At 44.3% G+C, this 21,619-nt stretch overlaps 1 protein-coding gene across 1 annotated transcript in view; it reads left to right on the top strand.

Moving 5' to 3' along the window:
• ptprn2 (protein tyrosine phosphatase receptor type N2) overlaps positions 1–21,619 on the top strand; it is a 669,963-nt gene that overhangs the window by 56,928 nt on the left and 591,416 nt on the right. Inside the window, exon 2 of the mRNA XM_078424921.1 lies at positions 16,842–16,892. Coding sequence (XP_078281047.1) covers positions 16,842–16,892 — 51 coding nt within the window. The remainder of the gene's footprint in view (positions 1–16,841; positions 16,893–21,619) is intronic.

Below are 21,619 nucleotides of genomic sequence, written 5' to 3'. Positions count from 1 at the left end.
AGGAACTATCTAAAGTTGGAGAAGTCGATGTTCATACCGCTGGGCTCCAAGCTGCCCAGGCGAAATCCAATTTCCGGTGGGTCTCACTATGGCACTGGAGGAGGCCCATGACAGAAAGGTCAGACTGGGAATGAGAAGGGGAGTTGAAGTGCTCAGCCACCGGGAGATCAGTTTGGTCAATGCGGACCGAGCGCAGGTGTTGAGCGAAGCGATCGGCGAGCCTGCGCTTGGTTTCGCTGATGTAAATAAGTTGACATCTAGGGCAGCGGATGCAATAGATGAGGTTGGAGGAGGTGCAGGTGAACCTTTGTCTCACCTGGAAAGACTGTTTGGGTCCTTGGATGGAGTTGAGGGGGGAGGTAAAGGGACAGGTGTTGCATCTCGTGCGGTTGCAGGGGAAAGTGCCCGGGGATGGGGTGGTTTGGGTAGGAAGGGACGAGTGGACCAGGGAGTTGCGGAGGGAACGGTCTCTGCGGAAAGCAGAGAGGGGAGGGGATGGGAAGATATGGCCAGTGGTGGGGTCCCGTTGTAGGTGACGGAAATGTTGGCAGATGATTTGTTGGATCCGCTGGCTGGTGGGGTGGAGGGTGAGAACGAGGGGGATTCTGTCCTTGTTGCGAGTGGGGGGAGGGGGAGCAAGAGCGGAGTTGCGGGATGTAGAAGAGACCCTAGTGAGAGCCTCATCTATAATGGAGGAGGGGAAGCCCCGTTTCCTGAAGAACGAGGACATCTCTGATGCCCTAGTGTGAAACACCTCATCCCGGGCGCAGATGCGGCGTGGACGGAGGAATTGGGAGTAGGGGATAGACTTTTTGCAGGGGACTGGGTGGGAACAAGTGTAGTCCAGATAGCTGTGCGAGTCAGTGGGTTTATAGTAAATGTCTGTCACTAGTCTGTCCCCTGTGATGGAGATGGTGAGGTCCATAAACGGGAGGGAGATGTCGACGATAGTCCAGGTATGTTTAAGGGCAGGATGGAAATTGGACGAGATGCATTTGCTCACTTGATAACTGGAAGGACATTACAGTCTATTTCCATCTCCAGTATTCTTTGCACTTCAAATCTAAACCATTGCATGAAGTATCAGTGTGATATGAATGATGAGATAAGGTCCTCTACAAGTGGAAATATTGTAGATTAAGAAAATGTTGTGCGCTGAAAGGTTAAGGAAGGAAGAATTACATTTATATCAGCCCTTTTACGGTTCTTCCAGTCCTCTTAAAGGACAACTCAGTACTTTGAATTGCGGTGTCTGTTATAAAGTAAAAGCCAGCAGTGATATATGGAATGTGTTTTAATTTGTTCTGTGCCTAAGGTACAGATCAGCCGATACACTTCAAGTAAAATTGCACAGCGTGACCACACTATGCTAATGTTTCATGGCAAGCAAGATAATTTTCTGTAATAAAGGGAAATGCAGGGTAAGCTCGGCCGGACTGACAGCACTTGGGTAAAGAAATAAATTTAACTTTACAGCTGGATGATCTTCCATCAGATCTGGTTCTCTTTAAGTGATGGGAATTTGATGAGGGCAATTGATAAGGCGAATGCACAGAGTCTTTTACCTAGGCAAAGGGAATCAAGAGCCAGAGAACATAGGTTTAATGTGAGAGGGAAAAGATTTAATAGGGACCCGACGGGCAACTTTTCCACTTAAAAGGTGACGGATGTATAGACTAGCTGTCAGAGGGGTGGCACAGTGGTGCAGCGGTAGAGACCCAGGTTCGTTTCTGACTATGGGTACCATCTGTATTGAATTTGTATGTTCTCCCTGTTTTCTCCAGGTACTCTAATTTCCTCCCACACTCCAAAGGCGTGCAGGTTTGTAGGTTAATTGGCTTCTGCAAATTGCAAATCATCCTTCGTGTGTAGGATAGTGCTAGTCTATGGGGTAAACGCTGGTTGGTGCGGATTTGGTGGGCCGAAGGGCCTGTTTCCATGCTGTATCTGTAAAGTCTAAAGGAGATAGTTGAGGCAGGTACAATAAGAGCTTTTCATATATATACAGCCGGAAACACGCCTTTTTCGGCCCACCAAGTCCGTGCCGCCCAGCGATCCCCGTACATTAACACTATCCTACACCCACTAGGGACAATTTTTACATTTACCCAGCCAATTAACCTACATACCTGTACGTCTTTGGAGTGTGGGAGGAAACCGAAGATCTCGGAGAAAACCCACGCAGGTCACGGGGAGAACGTACAAACTCCTTACAGTGCAGCACCCGTAGTCAGGATCGAACCTGAGTCTCCGGCGCTGCATTCGCTGTAAAGCAGCAACTCTACCGCTGCGCTACTGTGCCGCCCTTTTAAACGACACTTGGACAGGGACATGGATAGAAAAGGTTTAGAGGGATATGGGCCAACTGTGGGCAAATGAGCCTAGCTCAGATAGGTTGGCATGGATGAGTTGGAATTTATTTCCGTGCTGTAGGACTCTAAATTATATTGTGGTTATGTTACTGGACTTCCATTCAATGGCCAGTTCTGTTGATTCAGACATGAGTGCAAACCCCTTCATGGCAGCTGGGGTTCATGTCATCAGGCAAGCTGAATTTCGTTTAGAGACACAGCATGGAAACAGGTCCATCAGCCTACTGAGTCCATGCCAACCTTTGATCATTCGTTCATGCTACTTCTATGTTATTCCACACATCAGTGGCAATTTTTACCAAGGCCAATTCACTTGCAAATCTATACGTCTTTGGGATCTGGGGGGAAAGCGGAGAACCCAAAGGAAACCCACGCAGTTTATGGAAAGATGTGCAAGACGTGCAAGCTCCACGTAGACTGTACATCTTGGATTCAAGAACCAGAGAACATAGGTTTAATGTGAGAGGGAAAAAATTTAATAGGGACCCGACGGGCAACCTTTGCACTTAAAAGGTGATAGATGTATGGACGGGCTGTCAGAGGGGTGGTACAGTGGTGCAGCGATAGAGTTGCTGCATTACAGCGCCAGAGACCCAGGTTCGATTCTGACCAAAGATACTAGAGGAGCAAGATAGACCACTCGACCCTAAAAACCGTAGTATGTCATGGCGCCATTTTAGTAGGCAGAAACTTGCAGAAACATTTAAAAAGAAAAATAACAAAAATCTGTGCATTTTAAGGGTATCATCACACATACTGTTCCCCAAAAACACTGATTACACTGCGAGAGGCATAACGAACGGCGGGCTTTGCCTACTAAAATGGCGGACATTACGCTCCTTTGCGTGCTACACCAGTATAGGCGATTTCAACGGAGTGGTCCATCTTGATACTCTAGTATGTTTGATTCTGACTAGGATCGAGGTCAGGATAGAACTGGGGTCTCTAGTCCTGTGAGGTAGCAGCTCTACCACGTGTTGCCCCAAATTCAGAATGCAAGGCCCCTACTGATATTTGTGACCATGAACTGTTAAGATTGTTGGAAAAACCTATCTGGTTCACGATATGTTTGACGTGGCAACTGTATATCTACAGGGCCAACAATGTGTTGATACTTCACAGTCTTCTCAGATAAGTGTTATTTAAGGATGGCAATAAGGACTATATTGCCAGCAATGTTCACATCCAGTGGATTTTCAAAACATGGTGTTCAACATTTTCTGGATTATTCTGCAGAAGGTTCCTGGCCCAAAACACCATCTGCCCATTCCCTCCTCAGATGCACCCTGGCCTTCTGCATTCTTCCTGCACTTTTTTTTTGCTCAAGGTTCCAGCATCTGCAGTTCCTTGTGTGTTCACCATTTGTATTAAATTATGAATTATCCGATGATACACCTACCTTAATTTAAATAATTTTGAAAGGCCTCATTTAATTCTACATTTATTTGTCAGTTAGTACTAAGGAAGATGGTGAGTTGCCGTTGTGAGTAGCTAGATCGCTTCAGAAGGCATTCGGAGATAAATATGTATCATCTTCTCAAAGCAAGAAACTTGAACGTGGACACCACCAGTCTCTTCTCCAGGACCAGCTTCTTCTCCATTATCAGGCTTCTGAATGATCCTTTCAAAAGCTAGTATACAGTCCGATTCTTCTCCACAGCATTGCGGACTTTGGACTGTGGCACTATTACGCTGCCAAGCTGAGAATTATATTCTGCACTCCCTATCTTTCCCTTCACTCTACGTATTGTTCTTGATTTGGGCTTGATTGTCTTTATGTGCAGAATGATCTGATTTAATTGGATAGCAAAACAGCTTCTCACCGTGCCTCGGTACATGTGAAACTTGTGAACTTGTAGGAAAATGGGATTAGGAGGCAGAGATCAGCCATGAATTGAATAGCGGAGTAGACTCGATGGGCCAAATGGCCTAATTCGACTCCTAAAATTTGTGAACTTGTGAAAATAATAATAAACCTAAAGCTAAAGTGCTCACCAAGCCTACATGAGCAGGATCTCTTAAACTCACGACATGTACCACCATGGACAAGAGGATTAGGCACATGGGGATACCACCAACTGCAGGTTCCCCTCCAAGTCATACACAGCGATCACCCAGAAATATAATGCATTTGCTTCATTGTGGCTGATACAAAATCTTGGAACCCTACTCCACACCACTGTTAGAGTATCTTCAGCAAATGGTCTGCATTAATCCCCCAAGAATAAAAGTAAACACTTTCACTAGAGTAGGCCTGCCCCTGTAAGAGTGGTTGTTCATTTCCTTGAAGGCAATTTAGTAGTTTATTTTTGAACATGTATAAGCCCACACATTACCTGGGTTACTCAGTAGGAAAGAACTACAGATGCAGGTTGAAATCGAAGGTAGACACAAAATGCTGGAGTAACTCAGCGGGTTAGGCAGCATCTCTGGAGAAGGGTCTCGACCTGAAACGTCACCCATTCCTTCTCTCCAGAGATGCTGCCTGACCAGCTGAGTTACTCCAGCATTTTGTGTCTACCTGAGTTACTCAGTTCAGTTTCACAATTTGCCAGACACCCTAATGACTGCAGAAGATACTTTGCAATACAGCCCAAAATAGCACGATTGATAATGAATGTGAGTCATTTATAATTGTAGTCTAAAACAAATGTTAAACTCAACCACAATATTTTATTTTGTTTAACAGCAGTGAATGGGTGTAAATCCTGGTTAGCTTCATTGAACCACATTTATTGGTAGGAGAATTTAAACAAACAAATATATTCAAAGCATGAAGAGGTACTTTGTAAATGGAGCTTTGAAGAAGATGGAACTATTTAGGAGTGTCTAAAATCGAAGATTGTAATAGGTGGCTCTCGACAAAATGAAGCTTTCAGACCTTGTATCTCATCCCCAGTGCAATAAGCTCGGCAATTAAGTGGTGGGTGTGCAGCCATTCTCTGTTTAAGGGGCTATTTAATTCCTTATCGTGTTGCAAGTGTTTGGTTTTCTAGTGCAACAATATGCTCTCGTTGCTAAAGCTCAGTATTGTGTGCCCTCGTTATCTGGTGAAGTAACAATTGGGCACTGAAACTGCGAGGTGGTTGAAGTCATACACACTCACACTCACACTCATATATCTGCATTAATGCAACAACATAACAAACACAACAATATCACTCATATACAGCAATGAACTTGTGTGTGTGTGTAATATACACACACACATATATATATATTAGTTATATTGTTGCATTAATGTGCCTGTAAAGCTGCTGCTAATAAGAATTTCTTCCTTTCCTGATGTATTTGACACTTATACACTTGATTTGGCAAAATAGTTTCAATGGTCAATTATTTTATACATCTATATATATATATATATACATATTACACACACACACACACACACACACACACACACACACACACACACACACACACACACACACACACACACACACACACACACACACACACACACACACACACACGAGTTCATTGCTGTAGTAGGGCCTTGGTTAGGGTTGTACAGGGTGGTTCAAGAGCCTGATGATTGATGGGCAGAAGCTGTACTTCAACCTGGAGGTCATGGTTCTCAGGCTCCTGTACCTTCCTCCCGATGGTAACAGCAAGTTGAAAGCTTGGTCAGGGTGGTGTGGGTCTTTGATGATATTCGCTACCTTATTGAGACAATGCTTCCTGTAAATCTTTTTGACTGTGGGGAGGTCAGTCCCTGTGATGGTCTGGGCAACATGCACCACTTTCTGCTGCCACCTTCGCTCTTGGGCTATGAGTTACTGAAATAGGCAATGATGCAACCAGTCAGTATGTTCTCCACCATACACCTATAGAAGTTCAACAGAGTATCCAATGTAAATGTTCCAATAGTGAGTACATACCAACCTTAGAAATCTTGCAAAACCATTCAAGAGAGAGCTAGATAGAACTCTTAAGGATAGCGGAGTCAGGGGGTATGGGGATAAGGCAGGAACGGGGTACTGATTGAGAATGATCAGCCATGATCACATTGAATGGCGGTGCTGGCTCCAAGGGCCGAATGGCCTCCTCCTGCACCTATTGTCTATTGTCTATTGATAAACGATGGCACGGAACGGAAGACCTTGCTGTTGTTGTCACTGTTCAGAATAGCCCAGGAATGTTGACAACATCAGCAATGGCAGTGTTGGCTCCCACACCCTGTTACTGCTTGGTCATGCTGGCTTCCAACAAGTACATGCAACCAAACTGCAAACATAGTGAACACCTTCAGAATTTTACATGAGCATTTTCCAGTGAATCAAATGTGAAATGATCATTAAGCTGAAGAGGGATTTCAGTGTGACACAGATTTATAGCGGCACTGTGGCGCTGAGGTAGAGTTGCTGCCTTACAGCGCCAGAGACCCGAGTTTGATCCTGAGTACGGGTGCTGCCTGTGTGGAGCTTGTACGTTCTCCCTGCGACTGCATGGGTTTTCTCCGGGCGCTCCGGTTTCCACCCGCACACCAAAGATGTGAGGGGGCTGGGGGGGTAATCTGTCACCATGTACATCGGCAGGCAAAAGATAGGGAGGGAATATAGGACTGTCTGGGAAACTTTTGTAACTTTGTTGGCACTAGAAACGTGGTGACACTTGTGTACTGCTAGGTGAGGTCTGCTGTATGATTTGATTGGGTTACATGCGAAACAAAGCATTTCACTGTACCTAGGTATACAATTCTGCTTCCACCCCTCCCTTAGGCTTAGTATTTCAGGTACTCACCATTCTCTGGGTTAAAAAAAGGTCCCCTCAGCTCCCCTCTGAATTGTCTACCCTGAATCTACCTCGAAAAACAGTCACATTTTGGTGGTCACATCTATAGACAATAGACAATAGGTGCAGGAGTAGGCCATTTGGCCCTTCGAGCCAGCACCGCCATTCAATGTGATCATGGCTGATCATTCTCAATCAGTACCCCGTTCCTGCCTTCTCCCCATACCCCCTGACTCTGCTGTCCTTAAGAGCTCTATCTAGCTCTCTCTTGAATGCATTCAGAGAATTGGCCTCCACTGCCTTCTGAGGCAGAGAATTCCACAGATTCACAACTCTCTAACTGAAAATGTTTTTCCTCATCTCCGTTCTAAATGGCCTACCCCTTATTCTTAAACTGTGGCCCCTTGTTCTGGACTCCCCCAATATTGGGAACATGTTTCCTGCCTCTAAAGTGTCCAACCCCTTAATAATCTTATACGTTTCGATAAGATCCCCTCCCATCCTTCTAAATTCCAGTGTATACAAGCCTAGTCGCTCCAGTCTTTCAACATATGACAGTCCCGCCATTCCGGGAATTAACCTAGTAAACCTACACTGCACGCCCTCATTAGCAAGAATATCCTTCTTCAAATTTGGAGACCAAAACTGCACACAGTACTCCAGGTGCGGTCTCACCGGGGCCCTGGACAACTGCAGAAGGACCTCTTTGCTCCTATACTCAACTCCTCTTGTTATGAAGGCCAACATTCCATTGGCTTTCTTCACTGCCTGCTGTACCTGCATGCTTCCTTTCAGTGACTGATGCACTAGGACACCCAGATCTCGTTGTACGTCCCCTTTTCCTAACTTGACACCATTCAGATAATACTCTGTGCGGGAAACTGCTACTTCATCCTCTTGTTGATCTCAGGAATGAATAACCACGTGGATTTGGAACACTCCACAGGATGCACCTTAGCTAGGCCATAAAATCATGTGAATGGATTTGTTATGCTCCCTATCAATCTACTTAGGAACAATGCCAAGGGAGGTTCTGCTGATAAATAAATCGAGTGAATGCTCTACTTACATTGTCTGTCACAGCAGTAAATCGAATCTCATGCACAGTCGTTAGAATCAAAATTATTGTTCATTTGTCCCCTTTAAGCACACAGTTGGCCCATATTCTGTTTGAGTGAAGGCACACAGGGAAATAAAAACATCCATCTTGTTTACTGCATGCAAGTTCACACAGAACTATATTCTATATGCCATTTGCATTTAACAGCGACTGTGACTCACACACACACACACACACACACACACACACACACACACACACACACACACACACACACACACACACACACACACACACACACACACACACACACACACACACACCACACCCCCCCCCCCCCCCACCAGAGTTTACTTTTAACAATGAACACATTTTTAGTTTATTTTATTTTTGTTTTGTTTATTTTAGAGATACAGTGTGGAAGCAGGCTCACAAAGTCCGTGCAAAACAGCGATCCCCGTACACAAACACTATCCTACACACTAGGGACAATTTACAATTTTTCCAAAGCCAATTAACCCACAAACCTGCACGCCTTTGGAATGTGGGAGGAAACCGGAATACTGGGGTAATTCAGCGGGACAGGCGGCATCTCTGAATAGAAGGAATGGGTGACGTTTCGGGTATCGACCCAATCGTCACCCATTACTTCAATCCAGAGATGCTGCCTGTCCCGTTGAGTTACTCCAGCATCTTGTGTCCATCTTCAATGTAAACCAGCATCTGCAGTTCCTTCCTACAAATGTATTAATGGCCAATATCTACACCAATCTTCTGGACAATCTCAATTGGCAGAAAGTGGAAACTCCACACAGGCAGCACCCAATGTTAGGATTGAACTTGGTCTCTGGCACTGTGAGGCATCAGCTCTACCAGTTGCCTGCACTTTGTGTTGTGCTGGGTATAATCTTTAATAATAATCAGTTTAATAGTGCTGCTGTTAAGCATCCTGGGAGGGATAAATACGTTAAAGATGTTGTTTAAATGCAAACTCCTTTTATCTTCTTGTCATTGCAGTAGTCCCAAGGTGCCTCACAAAAGTATTATTAAACGTAACTCTGAACCACTTAAGGACATATAATGTGTTAGATTCAAAGGAGCATGTTAGAGTGCAAATGAGAGAAGTGGGGAGATTTATTAAAGGAATTTAATAACTTACAAGTCTTGGTAATTGCACGCACATCTTCCAATGTAAAAATGAGCCAGACAGCATGAACAGGCCCTTCAGCTCACTGAGTCCATGCTCACCACCAGTCACCCATCTCTACTATTCTTACCCTGATCCCATTTTATTCTCTCCCCAGTCCCATCAACGTTCACCCATACTTGCAACCCCCACCCCTCAGATTCTACCACTCACCCACACGTTCATGGCCAATTAACCCACCAACGAGAACATGTTTGGGATGTGGGAGGAAATGGGAGCCCTGGTGGGAGAATGGGCAGCCTCTACTCATTCAGCAGCAGAGAGCAGGATTGAATCTGGGTCACTGGAGTGGTCAAGCATTGGCTCTACAAGCTGTGCTATTGTGCTGCCCCCAGTGGCAGAGTGAATGGAATCAGGAGCTTGCTGGAAGCTGGAAGCAGCCAACATTTTGAAAGGTTTAAGAATTGGGGAAGGTTATGAAGGTAGTCAAGTCAAATTGAGTTTATTGTCCGATGCGCAAGTATGGCAAGGAAAGTGAGCAGGAAGGAACTGCCGATGCTGATTTAAACCAAAGATAGACACAAAATGCTGCAGTAACTCAGCGGGACAGGAAGCATCTCTGGAGAAAAGGAATGGGTGACGTTTTGGATCAAGACACTTCTCCAGAAGATTCCAGAAGAAGGACCTGAAACGTCACCCATCGTTTCTCTCCAGAGATGCTGCCTGACCCAGTGAGTTCCTCCAGCATCTCATGTCTGTATATGGTAAGGAAAGTCTTGCTTGTAGCAGCATCACAGGCACATTGACTCAGACACATACACAAACACATAGAAAATAGGTACAAGTCAAACATAAACACGACAAGAAGGAAAGTGTAAAACGGAAGTTTTAAAAATGTGCAAAACACATTTATAAAACAAGTCTATGGTGGTGTTAGAGGAGGTCCATAGTGTTCTATTGTCGAGGTGGGATTAGGGTTTGTGCAAGTCAATTCAAGAACATGATGGTTGTCGGGAAGTAGCTGGTCCTGAATCTGATGGCGTATGGCTTCAGGCGTCTGTACTCCCTACCTGATGGTAGCAGCAAGGGGAGGGCATGGCCAAGGGAAGGGCATGGCCAAGGGGAGGGCATGGCCAAGGGAAGGGCATGGCCAAGGGGAGGGCATGGCCAAGGGGAGGGCATGGCCAAGGGGAGGGCATGGCCAAGGGAAGGGCATGGCCAAGGGGAGAGTGGTAGGGCTCCTTGCTGATAGATCCCACTTTCTTGAGGCAGTGTCTCATGTTGATGCTTTCAGTGTTGGATCATGGGGTTTATGAGGTTTTGCAGAGATTCGAAAACATGGATGAGGATTGCTTACATATTGAGACACAGCCAGTTACAATTTGGTACTGGAGAGGAAATTCACGAGTGGCACAGTGGTGCAGCTGGTGGAGCTGCTCTCCCACAGTGATAGAGACCCGGGTTCAATCCTGACCTCGGGTGCTGTCTGTATGGGGTTTGCATATTATCTCCATGACTGCTTGTGTTTCCTCTGGATGCTCCGGTTTCCTCCCACATCCCAAAGACGTGGACGTTTATAAGTAAATTGGCTTCTGTAAAATTGTCCCTAGTGTGTGTAGGGAGAAAGTGGTATAAAATAAACATAGCGCAAAGGTGTGGACTTGGTGGGCTGATGGGCCTGTTTCCATGCTTTATTTCTAAACAAAGCAAACGAGGTGCAAGTGTGGTGTTTTCCTGGATAAAAGTAAGTTGGACAATGACAATCACAAGGTCCCTAGACTGTGGTGCAGAATAATGGTGCACATAGTGGGGAAAGGTTAATGGGAGCTAACATGATAGACTATATCACACAAGAAAGGTTCTGAAGAACGCTTCCGACCCGAAACGTCCCCCATCCATTTTCTCCAGAGGTGCTGCCTGACCCGCTGAGTTACTCCAGTACTTTGTGTCTATCCAGACTATATCACATGCCAATTATAGGATGTTTTTGCATCAATATTAATGGAACCAAGGGAAGGAGGGTTTGGTAAAAATTAAAGTAAGTCCAGAATAAACTGAAAATTATGCATGAGCATCCAAATCCAGAAGGGTTAGAGAGAATGATTTATACCCAGCGTTCTTTGAACAAGATGGGAACAAAAGAAACTGAATGAAATAAATACATTGCTCGATTAATTTAATATGCATTAAGCATCTTTATTTATTTGATCTGAATTAAACATTAAGCTAGACTCAGTTCCGCACCAAATGTACACCAGAAGCTTCATGCTGAGCAACAGACTGAAGCTACAGAGGAGTGTGATTTTACAGACAAATTATGCACAGTTCACGTGGAAACAGCAATGAAGTAGAGAGTTCCACATACCAGGGTCTGTACATTTTCAAAAAATGTATTGAAATGTAACTGGTACATTTATTGCTCTGATGAATTCTGTGTGCTCTTAAAACGGGAGGGGCGTCACCATTGAAGCAAATTGCTTTCTTATTAGGGTCCATGACAACCGCTCACTATAGAAGGTAAAATAATTTTTTTGCAGAGTACAATGCTCCCTATTCCGTGTACAATAAGTCGCAAATAATGTCTCTCGATTCCAGACCAAAAGAGTTTCCATGACGATAATTAGCATTGAATCTTTTACCGCGCCTTAAATGATAGATAGGTAGACTGTGCATCTTGCAATTGGTCCAGTTTGACAACCTTGGGTGTGATTCCAACTTGCGGCCTCCTGATTGAGAGACGAAGATGGAAGCAAAGTCACCGAGTTGGCACAGCAAGCCTCAATTCACAATGTGTATCTGGAGAGGGACATCCAATGTCAATTGTTCATCTGAGTCTAGGAATATCCATATAACATTATATGGATATTGTGTACAGGATCATAAGACATTGGAGCAGCATTAGGCCATTTGACCCATCGACTCTCCTCCGCCATTCAATCATGGCTAATCTCCCTTTCCCACTCAACCCCATTATCCTGCCTTCTCCCCATAACCTTTGACTCCCTTGCTAATCAAGAAATTGTCAATCTCTGCCTTAAAAATGCCCAATGACTTAGCCGCCACCCATTGACTAAAGAGATTCCTCCTCATCTCCTTACTGAAGGAAAATATTTTTATTTTGAGGCTGTGCCCTCGGGTAGACTCTCCCACCCATGGAAACACCCTCTCCACACCCACTCCCTCCAGAACTATCATTTTTCGGCACATTTCAATGAGGTCCCCCCTCATCCTTCTAAACTCCAGCGAGTACAAGCCCAGCGCTGCCAAACGCTCATCAATACGTTTGGTTCAATAAATCTCATTTTCTTCGAAGTATAAACAAGAAACTGCAGATGCTGCTTTACAAAAATAAACACAAAATGCTAGAGCAACTCCTCAATGGGTCAGGCAGCATCTCTGGAGAACATGGATAAATTATGTTTTGATTCGGGACCCTTCTTCTCATTTGTTGATCTCCTTTGAGAGAGAGTCACAGCAACTGTGTTATTCATCTGTCATAGATTTGTACAAATTTCAGATTAATTTATTGCCACACACACCAGGGTGCAATGAAATTTCTTGTTCACATGAAGCTCAGAGCGAACAGCGTATGAAAAACTATAACAATAAATACAAAGACAAATGTAAAACAGCAGAGTGCAGTTGAATAGAAATAGTGTGAAAAAATATTAAAGTACAATAACGGAATGAGGTAGAGATAAGAGTTTGAAGTATGTGGCAGCACCTCCAGGAAGACAGGTGTGAAAGACGTGATTGATTTAGGAATCGGAGAGCAATGAGGAAGAAATAGTTCTCTTCAGTCTGGACTGACGTCAGGGCTTTCAAGCTCCTGTACCATCTCCCAGAAGGTAGAAGAAAGGAAAGGGAATAGCCAGGGTGGCAGGCATCCGTGGCAATAATTGCAGCACCATCCATGTTGACCATAGTGTACCTATCTATAGACTCATAGAATTGTACAGCACAGAAACACACCTTATCAGCCCACCTTGTCCACGCTGTGTGTGTTGCCTGTCTACACGAAACCCATTTGCTTGCATTCGGCCCGTATCCCTCTGTACCTTAACTATTCAAGTACCTGCCCAAATGTCTTGAATATTGTATTTGCAATTATGCCAATCCCATTCACTGCTGAAAATACAGAAAACTTAGCAGCAGGTGTGTTTGGTCATTGGATCTGTTGGTGCAGATGCCGAACATCACACACAGTTCTATAAAGTTGGATAGCAGTAAAAGGATAAGTCCAAGTCAGCATGGATTTATGAAAGGGAAATCATGCTTGACTAATCTTCTGGAATTTTTTTGAGGGTGTGACAAGTAAAATGGATGAAGGGGAGCCAGTGGATGTAGTGTATCTAGACTTTCAGAAAGCCTTTGATAAGGTCCCGCACGGGAGATTGGTGACTAAAATTAGAGCACATGGTATTGGGGGTAGGGTGTTGACATGGATAGAAAATTGGTTGGCAGACAGGAAGCAAAGAGTAGGAGTAAACGGGCCCTTTTCAGAATGGCAGGCAGGCAGAATGGCGAGTGGAGTGCTGCAAGGCTTGGTGTTGGGGCAGCAACTGTTTACCATATATATTAATGATAATTTGGAACAGGGAATTAGAAGCAGCACTTGCAAGTTTGCGGATGACACAAAGCTGGGTGGCAGTGTAAACTGTGAAGAGGATGTTAGGAGGTTGCAGGGTGACCTGGACAGGTTGAGTGAGTGGGCAGATGCGTGGCAGATGCAGTATAATATAGATAAATGTGAGGTTATCCATTTTGGCGGCAGAAACAAGGAGGCAGATTATTATCTCAATGGAGTTAGGTTAGGTAAGGGGGAGGTGCAGCGAGACCTGGGTGTCCTTGTACACCAGTCACTGAAAGTTGGCGTGCAGGTACAGCAGGCAGTGAAGAAAGCTAATGGAATGTTGGCCTTCATAACAAGAGGATTTCAGTATAGGTTCTTCTGCAGTTGTATAGGGCCCTGATAAGACCACATCTGGAGTATTGTGTACAGTTTTGGTCTCCTAATTTGAGGAAGGACATCCTTGTGATTGAGGCAGTGCAGCGTAGGTTCACGAGATTGATCCCTGGGATGGCGGGACTGACATATGAGGAAAGATTGAAAAAACTAGACTTGTATTCACTGGAGTTTAGAAGGATGAGAGGGGATCTTATAGAAACATATAAAATTATAAAAGGACTGGACAAGCTCGATGTAGGAAAAATGTTCCCAATGTTGGGCAAGTCCGGAACCAGGGGCCACAGTCTTAAAATAAAGGGGAGGCCATTTAAAACTGAGGTGAGAAAAAACTTTTTCACCCAGAGAGTTGTGAATTTGTGGAATTCTCTGCCACAGAAGGCAGTGGAAGCCAAATCACTGGATGGATTTAAGAGAGAGTTAGATAGAGCTCTAGGGGCTAGTGGAATCAAGGGATATAGGGAGCAGGCACGGGTTATTGATTGGGGACGATCAGCCATGATCACAATGAATGGCGGTGCTAGCTCGAAGGGCCGAAGGGCCTCTTCTTGCACCTATTTTCTATGTTTCTATGTCAGGCAACAGCTGGGGAAAGCTTCAAATCAAAGCCCGGGTGGAGTGAATGTGGGGAGGATGTTTCTACTCATGGGAGAGTCTTGGACCAGAGGCTACAGCTTCAGAATAAAAGGTTGTACCTTTAGAAAGGAGATGAGGAGGAATTTCTCCATTCAGATGGTGGTGAATCTGGAATTCATTGCTACAGATGGCTGTGGAGTCAATGGATATTTTTAAGGCAGAGATTAACAGATTCTTGACTGGTATGAGTGTCTGGGGTTATGAGGAGAAGGCAGGAGAATGGGGTTGAGAGGGAAAGATAGATAAGCCATGATTGAATGGGGAATAGACTCAATGGGCCGAATGGTCTAATTCTGCTCCTATGACTTACGAAGCCTTGCTGGAGTCTTGAACAAAACACAAACGTAGTGGGTCAGACAGCATCTGTGAAGTGAAAGGATAGGTGATGTTAGGGGTCGAAAACAGTCTAAAGAAAGGGTCCAACATGAAGCATCACCTGCCCACTCCCTCCACAGATGCTTCCTGATCTGCCGAATCACTCTAGCACTTTATGTTTTGTCATGATGGTGTTCAGCCTCTTGAGAGTTGTTGGCACTGCTGTCCTCCAGGCAAGTGGAAAATGTTTGGAGAGGGCAAGAAAAAAATGACTTCTCACTGTGCATTTAATGAGGGTGCACAGCAACTCTCAATTATTGATGTGCATCCCGCCAAGCGGTATAACAAATGCCAATTATGAATGTGTTTCTGTAGCGTGGTAGGGCAGCAGGGGCATTGACAGTCACGATGAACATTCATCAACTTCAAAAATGCAGAAACATAGAAAATAGGTGCAGGAGTAGGCCATTCGGCCCTTCGAGCCAGCAACTCCATTCAATACGATCATGGCTGATCATCTAAAATCAGTACCCCGTTCCTGCATTCTCCCCATATCCCTTGATTCCGTTAGCCCTATGAGCTATATGTTACTCTCTCTTGAAAACATCCAGTGAATTGGCCTCCACTGCCTGAGGTGGCAGAGAATTCCACAGATTCACAACTCTCTGGGTGAAAAAGTTTTTCCTCATCTCAGTCCTAAATGGCCTTCCCCTTATTCTTCAACTTTGACCCCAGGTTCTGGACTCCCCCAACATCGGGAACATTTTTCCTGCATCTAGCCTGTCCAATAGCAGACACAGGAAATTATAAGGGTCATAGAGTGATACAGTGTGGAAACAGGCCCTTCGGCCCAACTCGCCCACACCGGCCAACAGTGTCCCAGCTACACTAGTCTCACTTGCCTGTGCTTGGTCCATATCTCTCCAAACCCATCCTATCCATGTACCTGTCTAACTGTTTCTTAAACGATGGGATAGTCCCCGCCTCAATTACCTCCTCTGGCAGCTTGTTCCATACAACCACCACCATTTGTGTGAAAAGGTTACCCCTCGGATTCCTATTAAATCTTTTCCCCTTCACCTTGAACTTATGTCCTCTGGTTCTTGATTCCCCTACTCTGGGCAAAAGACTGTGCTTCTACCCGATCTATTCCTCTCATGATCCTATACACCTCTATAAAATCCCCCCTTATCCTCCTGCACTCCATGGAATAGAGACCTAGCCCACTTAACCTCTCCCTATAGTTCACATCATCTAGTCCTGGCAACATCCTCGTGAATCTTCTCTGAACCCTGAAGTGGGGGATAAATTGTGCAAATGACCAATCTTTTGTAGTGTCCTTGTCCATTCTATATTTCTATAACCCTCACAATTATCCCCACCATTCAATATTTTCTTTGCTCTCTGAGAGAAGTTTGGGAACAATTGACAAAAGAAAATGGGTGCTCGATAGAAAACTGCAATAAAATTAGTCTCCCACACAGGCACAGCTTGAGGATAAATGTCATTTCAGGCGCATCCTTGTCTCTGCAGTTTTGTCCAGATGAGTCTGCCCACAGCTTCAGAATATAAATGCATTTGTAATCGATTTGCTTTTTTATCTTACAGGCTGCTTCTTTGAAGCTGATGTTTGCAACCCCTATGAGATTTGCGTAAACGGTGAGTAGTTTTTACACCTATTGAACTTGTTTGCACTAGTGGATGCCAGATTGCGGCTGTTAAACTGGTGGATTTGTTGGAAAAAATAGAAAGGCAGAGTATTTTTTAACTGAAAGGTGCTGGTGTTCAGAGAGACCAGAATGTGTTTGTAGATGAATCATTGCACCAAGCAATTAGTGCAAGAGGATTGTAGTAAATAAAGAGAATATATTTTGCTACAATTTCACACGATCCTGGTGAACCCACGCCTCTAATATGGTCATATCATATCATATCATATATATACAGCCGGAAACAGGCCTTTTCGGCCCACCAAGTCCGTGCCGCCCAGCGATCCCCGTACATTAACACTATCCTACACCCACTAGGGACAATTTTTACATTTACCCAGCCAATTAACCTACATACCTGTACGTCTTTGGAGTCATGGAGTCACAGAGCATAGAAACAGGCCATTTGGCCCATTGCATCCAGGCTAACGATCAAGTACTAAACCATACTAACCACCAAAGATACTAGAGGAACAAGATAGACCACTCGTCTCTAAAAACCGTAGTAGGTCATGGGTAAATTTCAGCGCCATTTTAGTAGGCAGACTCTATGTGCTAGACTGGCCAGTGTTCACAACTCTCTGCGATTTCTTTGTATATAAAATGTTTGCAAACAATTATTTTTGTTCAACTTCTTGAATAAGTTGATTGTTGACATTTATAACTATTTCTTGAAGAGTTGCTGCTTCGTGATCTTTAAACTTGGATTTACTGATTGAATATTTGCACTAGAGATCCACTCTGTATCAGGCCAATTGATCATATTTAATGAACTGTCCTTTGCTTTCTCTGTTCATTTTAATTTCACATCCACAAGCTGTATCTCTTTTTGTTTTATTTTTTAAAGTCATGGAAGCAGAGATTATGCATTTGCAAACAATAGAATACTGTATCCACGATATAATCGAAAAGACATTTAACTTAATACTTAGAGCCAAGAAAATTTGAATTGGTGAATTGATTAGTTAAAAACCCTTGACAGCCACTAAAATGACCAATGTTGCCTGACGTGGTACAGAAGCATGAATCCAATTCAATTAGACACAGTGTTGGAATAAATCACTGGGTCAGGCAGCATCTCTGGGGGAAAAAGGATGGGTGATATTTCAGGTTGGGACCCTTCTTCAGACAAGGGGGGAAGGTGAGGAGCTGGTATAAATCAGGACCTGATCTTTTCATTGGTTAGCTGATATGTGAAACAGTGCAACCCTGTATATCTCACACACAAAATGATGTAAATCTTACCATGAATGACAGAAATAAAAAGTGTTATCCTTGTTTATGAAGTTCATTTTTGAATGATGTAAAATTGAAGGGGGTTGATGCAATATACTGCTAACCCACAAATGTGTCATTATGAGATATTCACATTTGAAAAATCCGTAAATCTAGAAGGTGCCTATGTTATTTGACCAACTTATCGGTTGAATTTAAATATGAAATTTTTACAGGTTGTAGGGTCGTGGGTAATGCATGTAACTTATTTTTCACAAAAGTGAGGGTTTGCACTATATTGCACCGACCCCCTCAATTATATGTTAAATTCAAAACTAAACTATGGTAGTAATGTACATTATGCATGTCTAAAGCTAGCACTTCTGTATCAGTTTAGGTATGTATGCATTACATTTTATGACACTAATATAGAATGAAACGAATGAAAAAATATCTTGACATGTGTTCATAGTTATTTTACTCACAATATTAGGATTTCTGGAAATAGGTTTGATGTCACTGATTGCGAATGTGTATGGGTAGGCCCTAATGAAATGTATGTGAGAGAACAGTGATCATGATAGGGAGAACCATGTGCTGAGAAGTGTGTGCACGACTGATTATATATATACATATATATATATATATATATATAGAGAGAGAGAGAGAGATTGAAAGAAAAAGGTTGGTAAACAAATAATTAGAGGAAATTACAAGAAAGAAACTAGAGATATATTATATATGTATGTGTGTGTGTATATATATATATGCATATACATAAACCATAAAGGTCGATTCGCCTTCATGGTTTATGTACATCGTGTGAAAAATAAGATGAAGAGAGAAATGGAGCGTTGCTTTAAATCAAAGTTGCTTCTGATCTATGAGAAGGAACTTTGAGATCTATTTATCTCTATCTTGCCTCTCTCACACACACAAACACACACATTCATATATATATAATATATAATATATGCATAATTAGTTAAATTTGTGCAGAGTGTGTTTGAGCAATACACTTGAAGCTGCACAAAAGAGGAGGCTGGGGAGGAAGGTTGGGAGGGAAATGGGCAGAAACAGTAAGAAATAATAAAATCAGAGAAATTAAGCAGGGGGAAAACATGTAAAAATAAAAATAACAAAAAATGTGAGTTGATAGATGAGATATTTTCTGCATTTTAATGGTATCATCACTAATACTGTCCCCCCACAACACTGATTACACTGCGAGAGGCATAGCGAACGGCGGGCTTTGCCTACTAAAATGGCGGCCGTTCCGTCATTGTACCGGTGCCAAAGAATGCCTCTCCAGCGTGTTTAAATGACTACCGACCGGTGTCCCTCACCTCGGTTGTCATGAAATGCTTGGAGAGGCTAGTCAAGAAGCACATCTGCGCCCTCCTTCCTCGCAACATGGATCCACTACAGTTCGCATACCGTCCGAACAGGTCCACGGATGATGCGGTCTCCCAGGTTCTACACACCGCTCTCTCTCATCTGGACAGCCAGGGGGGCTATGTGAGGATGCTGTTCATTGACTTTAGTTCAGCATTCAACACAATAGTCCCCAGCAGACTGGTTGAGAAGCTGCTGGAACTGGGGCTTAGCACCCCTCTGTGTGCCTGGGTCCTGGACTTTCTCACTGCCAGGCCCCAAGTGGTCAGGATGGGGGAACACACATCTAGCTCCCTCACCCTGAACATAGGATCCCCCCAGGGCTGCGTCCTTAGCCTCCTACTGTACTCCCTGTACACACATGACTGTGGGGCCAGGTTCAGCTCAAACACCATCATCAAGTTTGCTGATGACACTGTGGTGGTGGGCCGGATCTCCAACAACGATGAGAAGGCCTACTGGGAGGAGGTGGCTGATCTGGCACTCTGGTGTCAGGACAATAGCCTCCTCTTGAATGTCACTAAAACAAAGGAGCTGATTGTGGACTTCAGAAGGGCTAAACATCCAAGGACGTACACGCCACTGGAGATAAATGGGTCTATTGTGGATAGGGTGAGCAGTTTTAAATACTTGGGAGTCCGCATCGCAGAGGATCTGACGTGGGCAACGCACATTGCCGCACTGGTGGGTAAGGCTAAGCAGCGCCTTTACCACCTTAGACAACTGAGGAAATTCAGAGTGTCTCTGAGGATCCTTCATTGCTTCTACTCTGGGGCTGTAGAGAGCATCCTGTCCGGCAACATTACAGTCTGGTTTGGGAACAGCTCTGCCCAGGACAGGATGGCCCTGCAGAGAGTAGTGCGTTCGGCAGAACGCACCATGGGAACTACATTCGTCCCCCTGCAGGACCTATACATCAGGAGGTGCAGATCCAGAGCAAGCAAGATCATGAGGGACCCCTGCCACCCCAGTAACGGACTGTTCCAGATGCTACGATCAGGCAAACGCCTCCGCTGTCACGCTGTGAAAACGGAGAGGATGAGACGGAGCTTCTTCCCACAGGCCATCAGGACTGTCAACTTTTATAACCCCAGAGACAAAATTTTTGTCGACACTAATAGTAACTTATTAACTTTATTGATATGCTGTAACTGTAATTCTTTTTGTGCACAACCCGCAGGCATTGCCACTTTCATTTCACTGCACATCGTGTATGTGTATGTGACAAATAAATTTGACTTGACTTGACTCCTTTACTTCAGTATAGGCGATTTCAACGGAGTGGTCCATCTTGTTCCTCTAGTATCTTTGCTAATCACTGTGGCATCGCGGATGATGCAAGGTCAACAATGAGTACACCGACATACTTGTGCTAGGGTAAGTTCACATGAGAAGGTTTATTTACAGTAAGGGAGGAAGGTGGAGAGAAGGTCCAGGTCTGTGTGGAGACACAGCCACTCATTGTTTAGTTTAGTTTAGTTTAGTTTAGAGATGCAGCACTGAAACAGACCCTTCGGCCCACTGAGTCCACGCTGACCACCGGCCCCTGCACACTTATACTATCCTGCACACACTAGGGACAATTTACAATTACACCAAGACAATTAACCTACAAACTTTGGAGTGTGGGAGAAACCCAGAGATCTCGGAGAAAACCCACGCTGGTCACGGGGAGAATGTACAAACTCCGTAAGACAAGCACCCGTAGTCAGGATCGAACGCAGGTCTCTGGCGCTGAAAGGCAGCAACTCTACCGCCGTGAAATTTTTAATTTCACTGCACATTTATGTGTATGTGACAAATAAATTGACTATTGACTATTGACTTCACCTTGCTGCCCGTCTGTGGGTTGGTGAGTAGGCACTGAAGCCTTGGGCTTGTCCTGGCAGCTCGGTCCTGCAAAGGGAAGTGCAGTTAGTAGGGAAGCGCCCGCTCTCTCTATGTTCCTTTATTTTCCCCTGGCTGGCTGGAACTGTCTTGGTTGTAACTGTCCTGGAGGTTTAGATATCTCTGCGAGGGGTGGGGGGGGGGGGGGGGGGGGAATTCTAACTATTTACCCATGCCAAG

Source organism: Rhinoraja longicauda, chromosome 2, assembly GCF_053455715.1.
Source record: "Rhinoraja longicauda isolate Sanriku21f chromosome 2, sRhiLon1.1, whole genome shotgun sequence".
NCBI lineage: Eukaryota > Metazoa > Chordata > Chondrichthyes > Rajiformes > Arhynchobatidae > Rhinoraja > Rhinoraja longicauda.
This window is presented reverse-complemented; position numbering and strand designations above follow the sequence as displayed.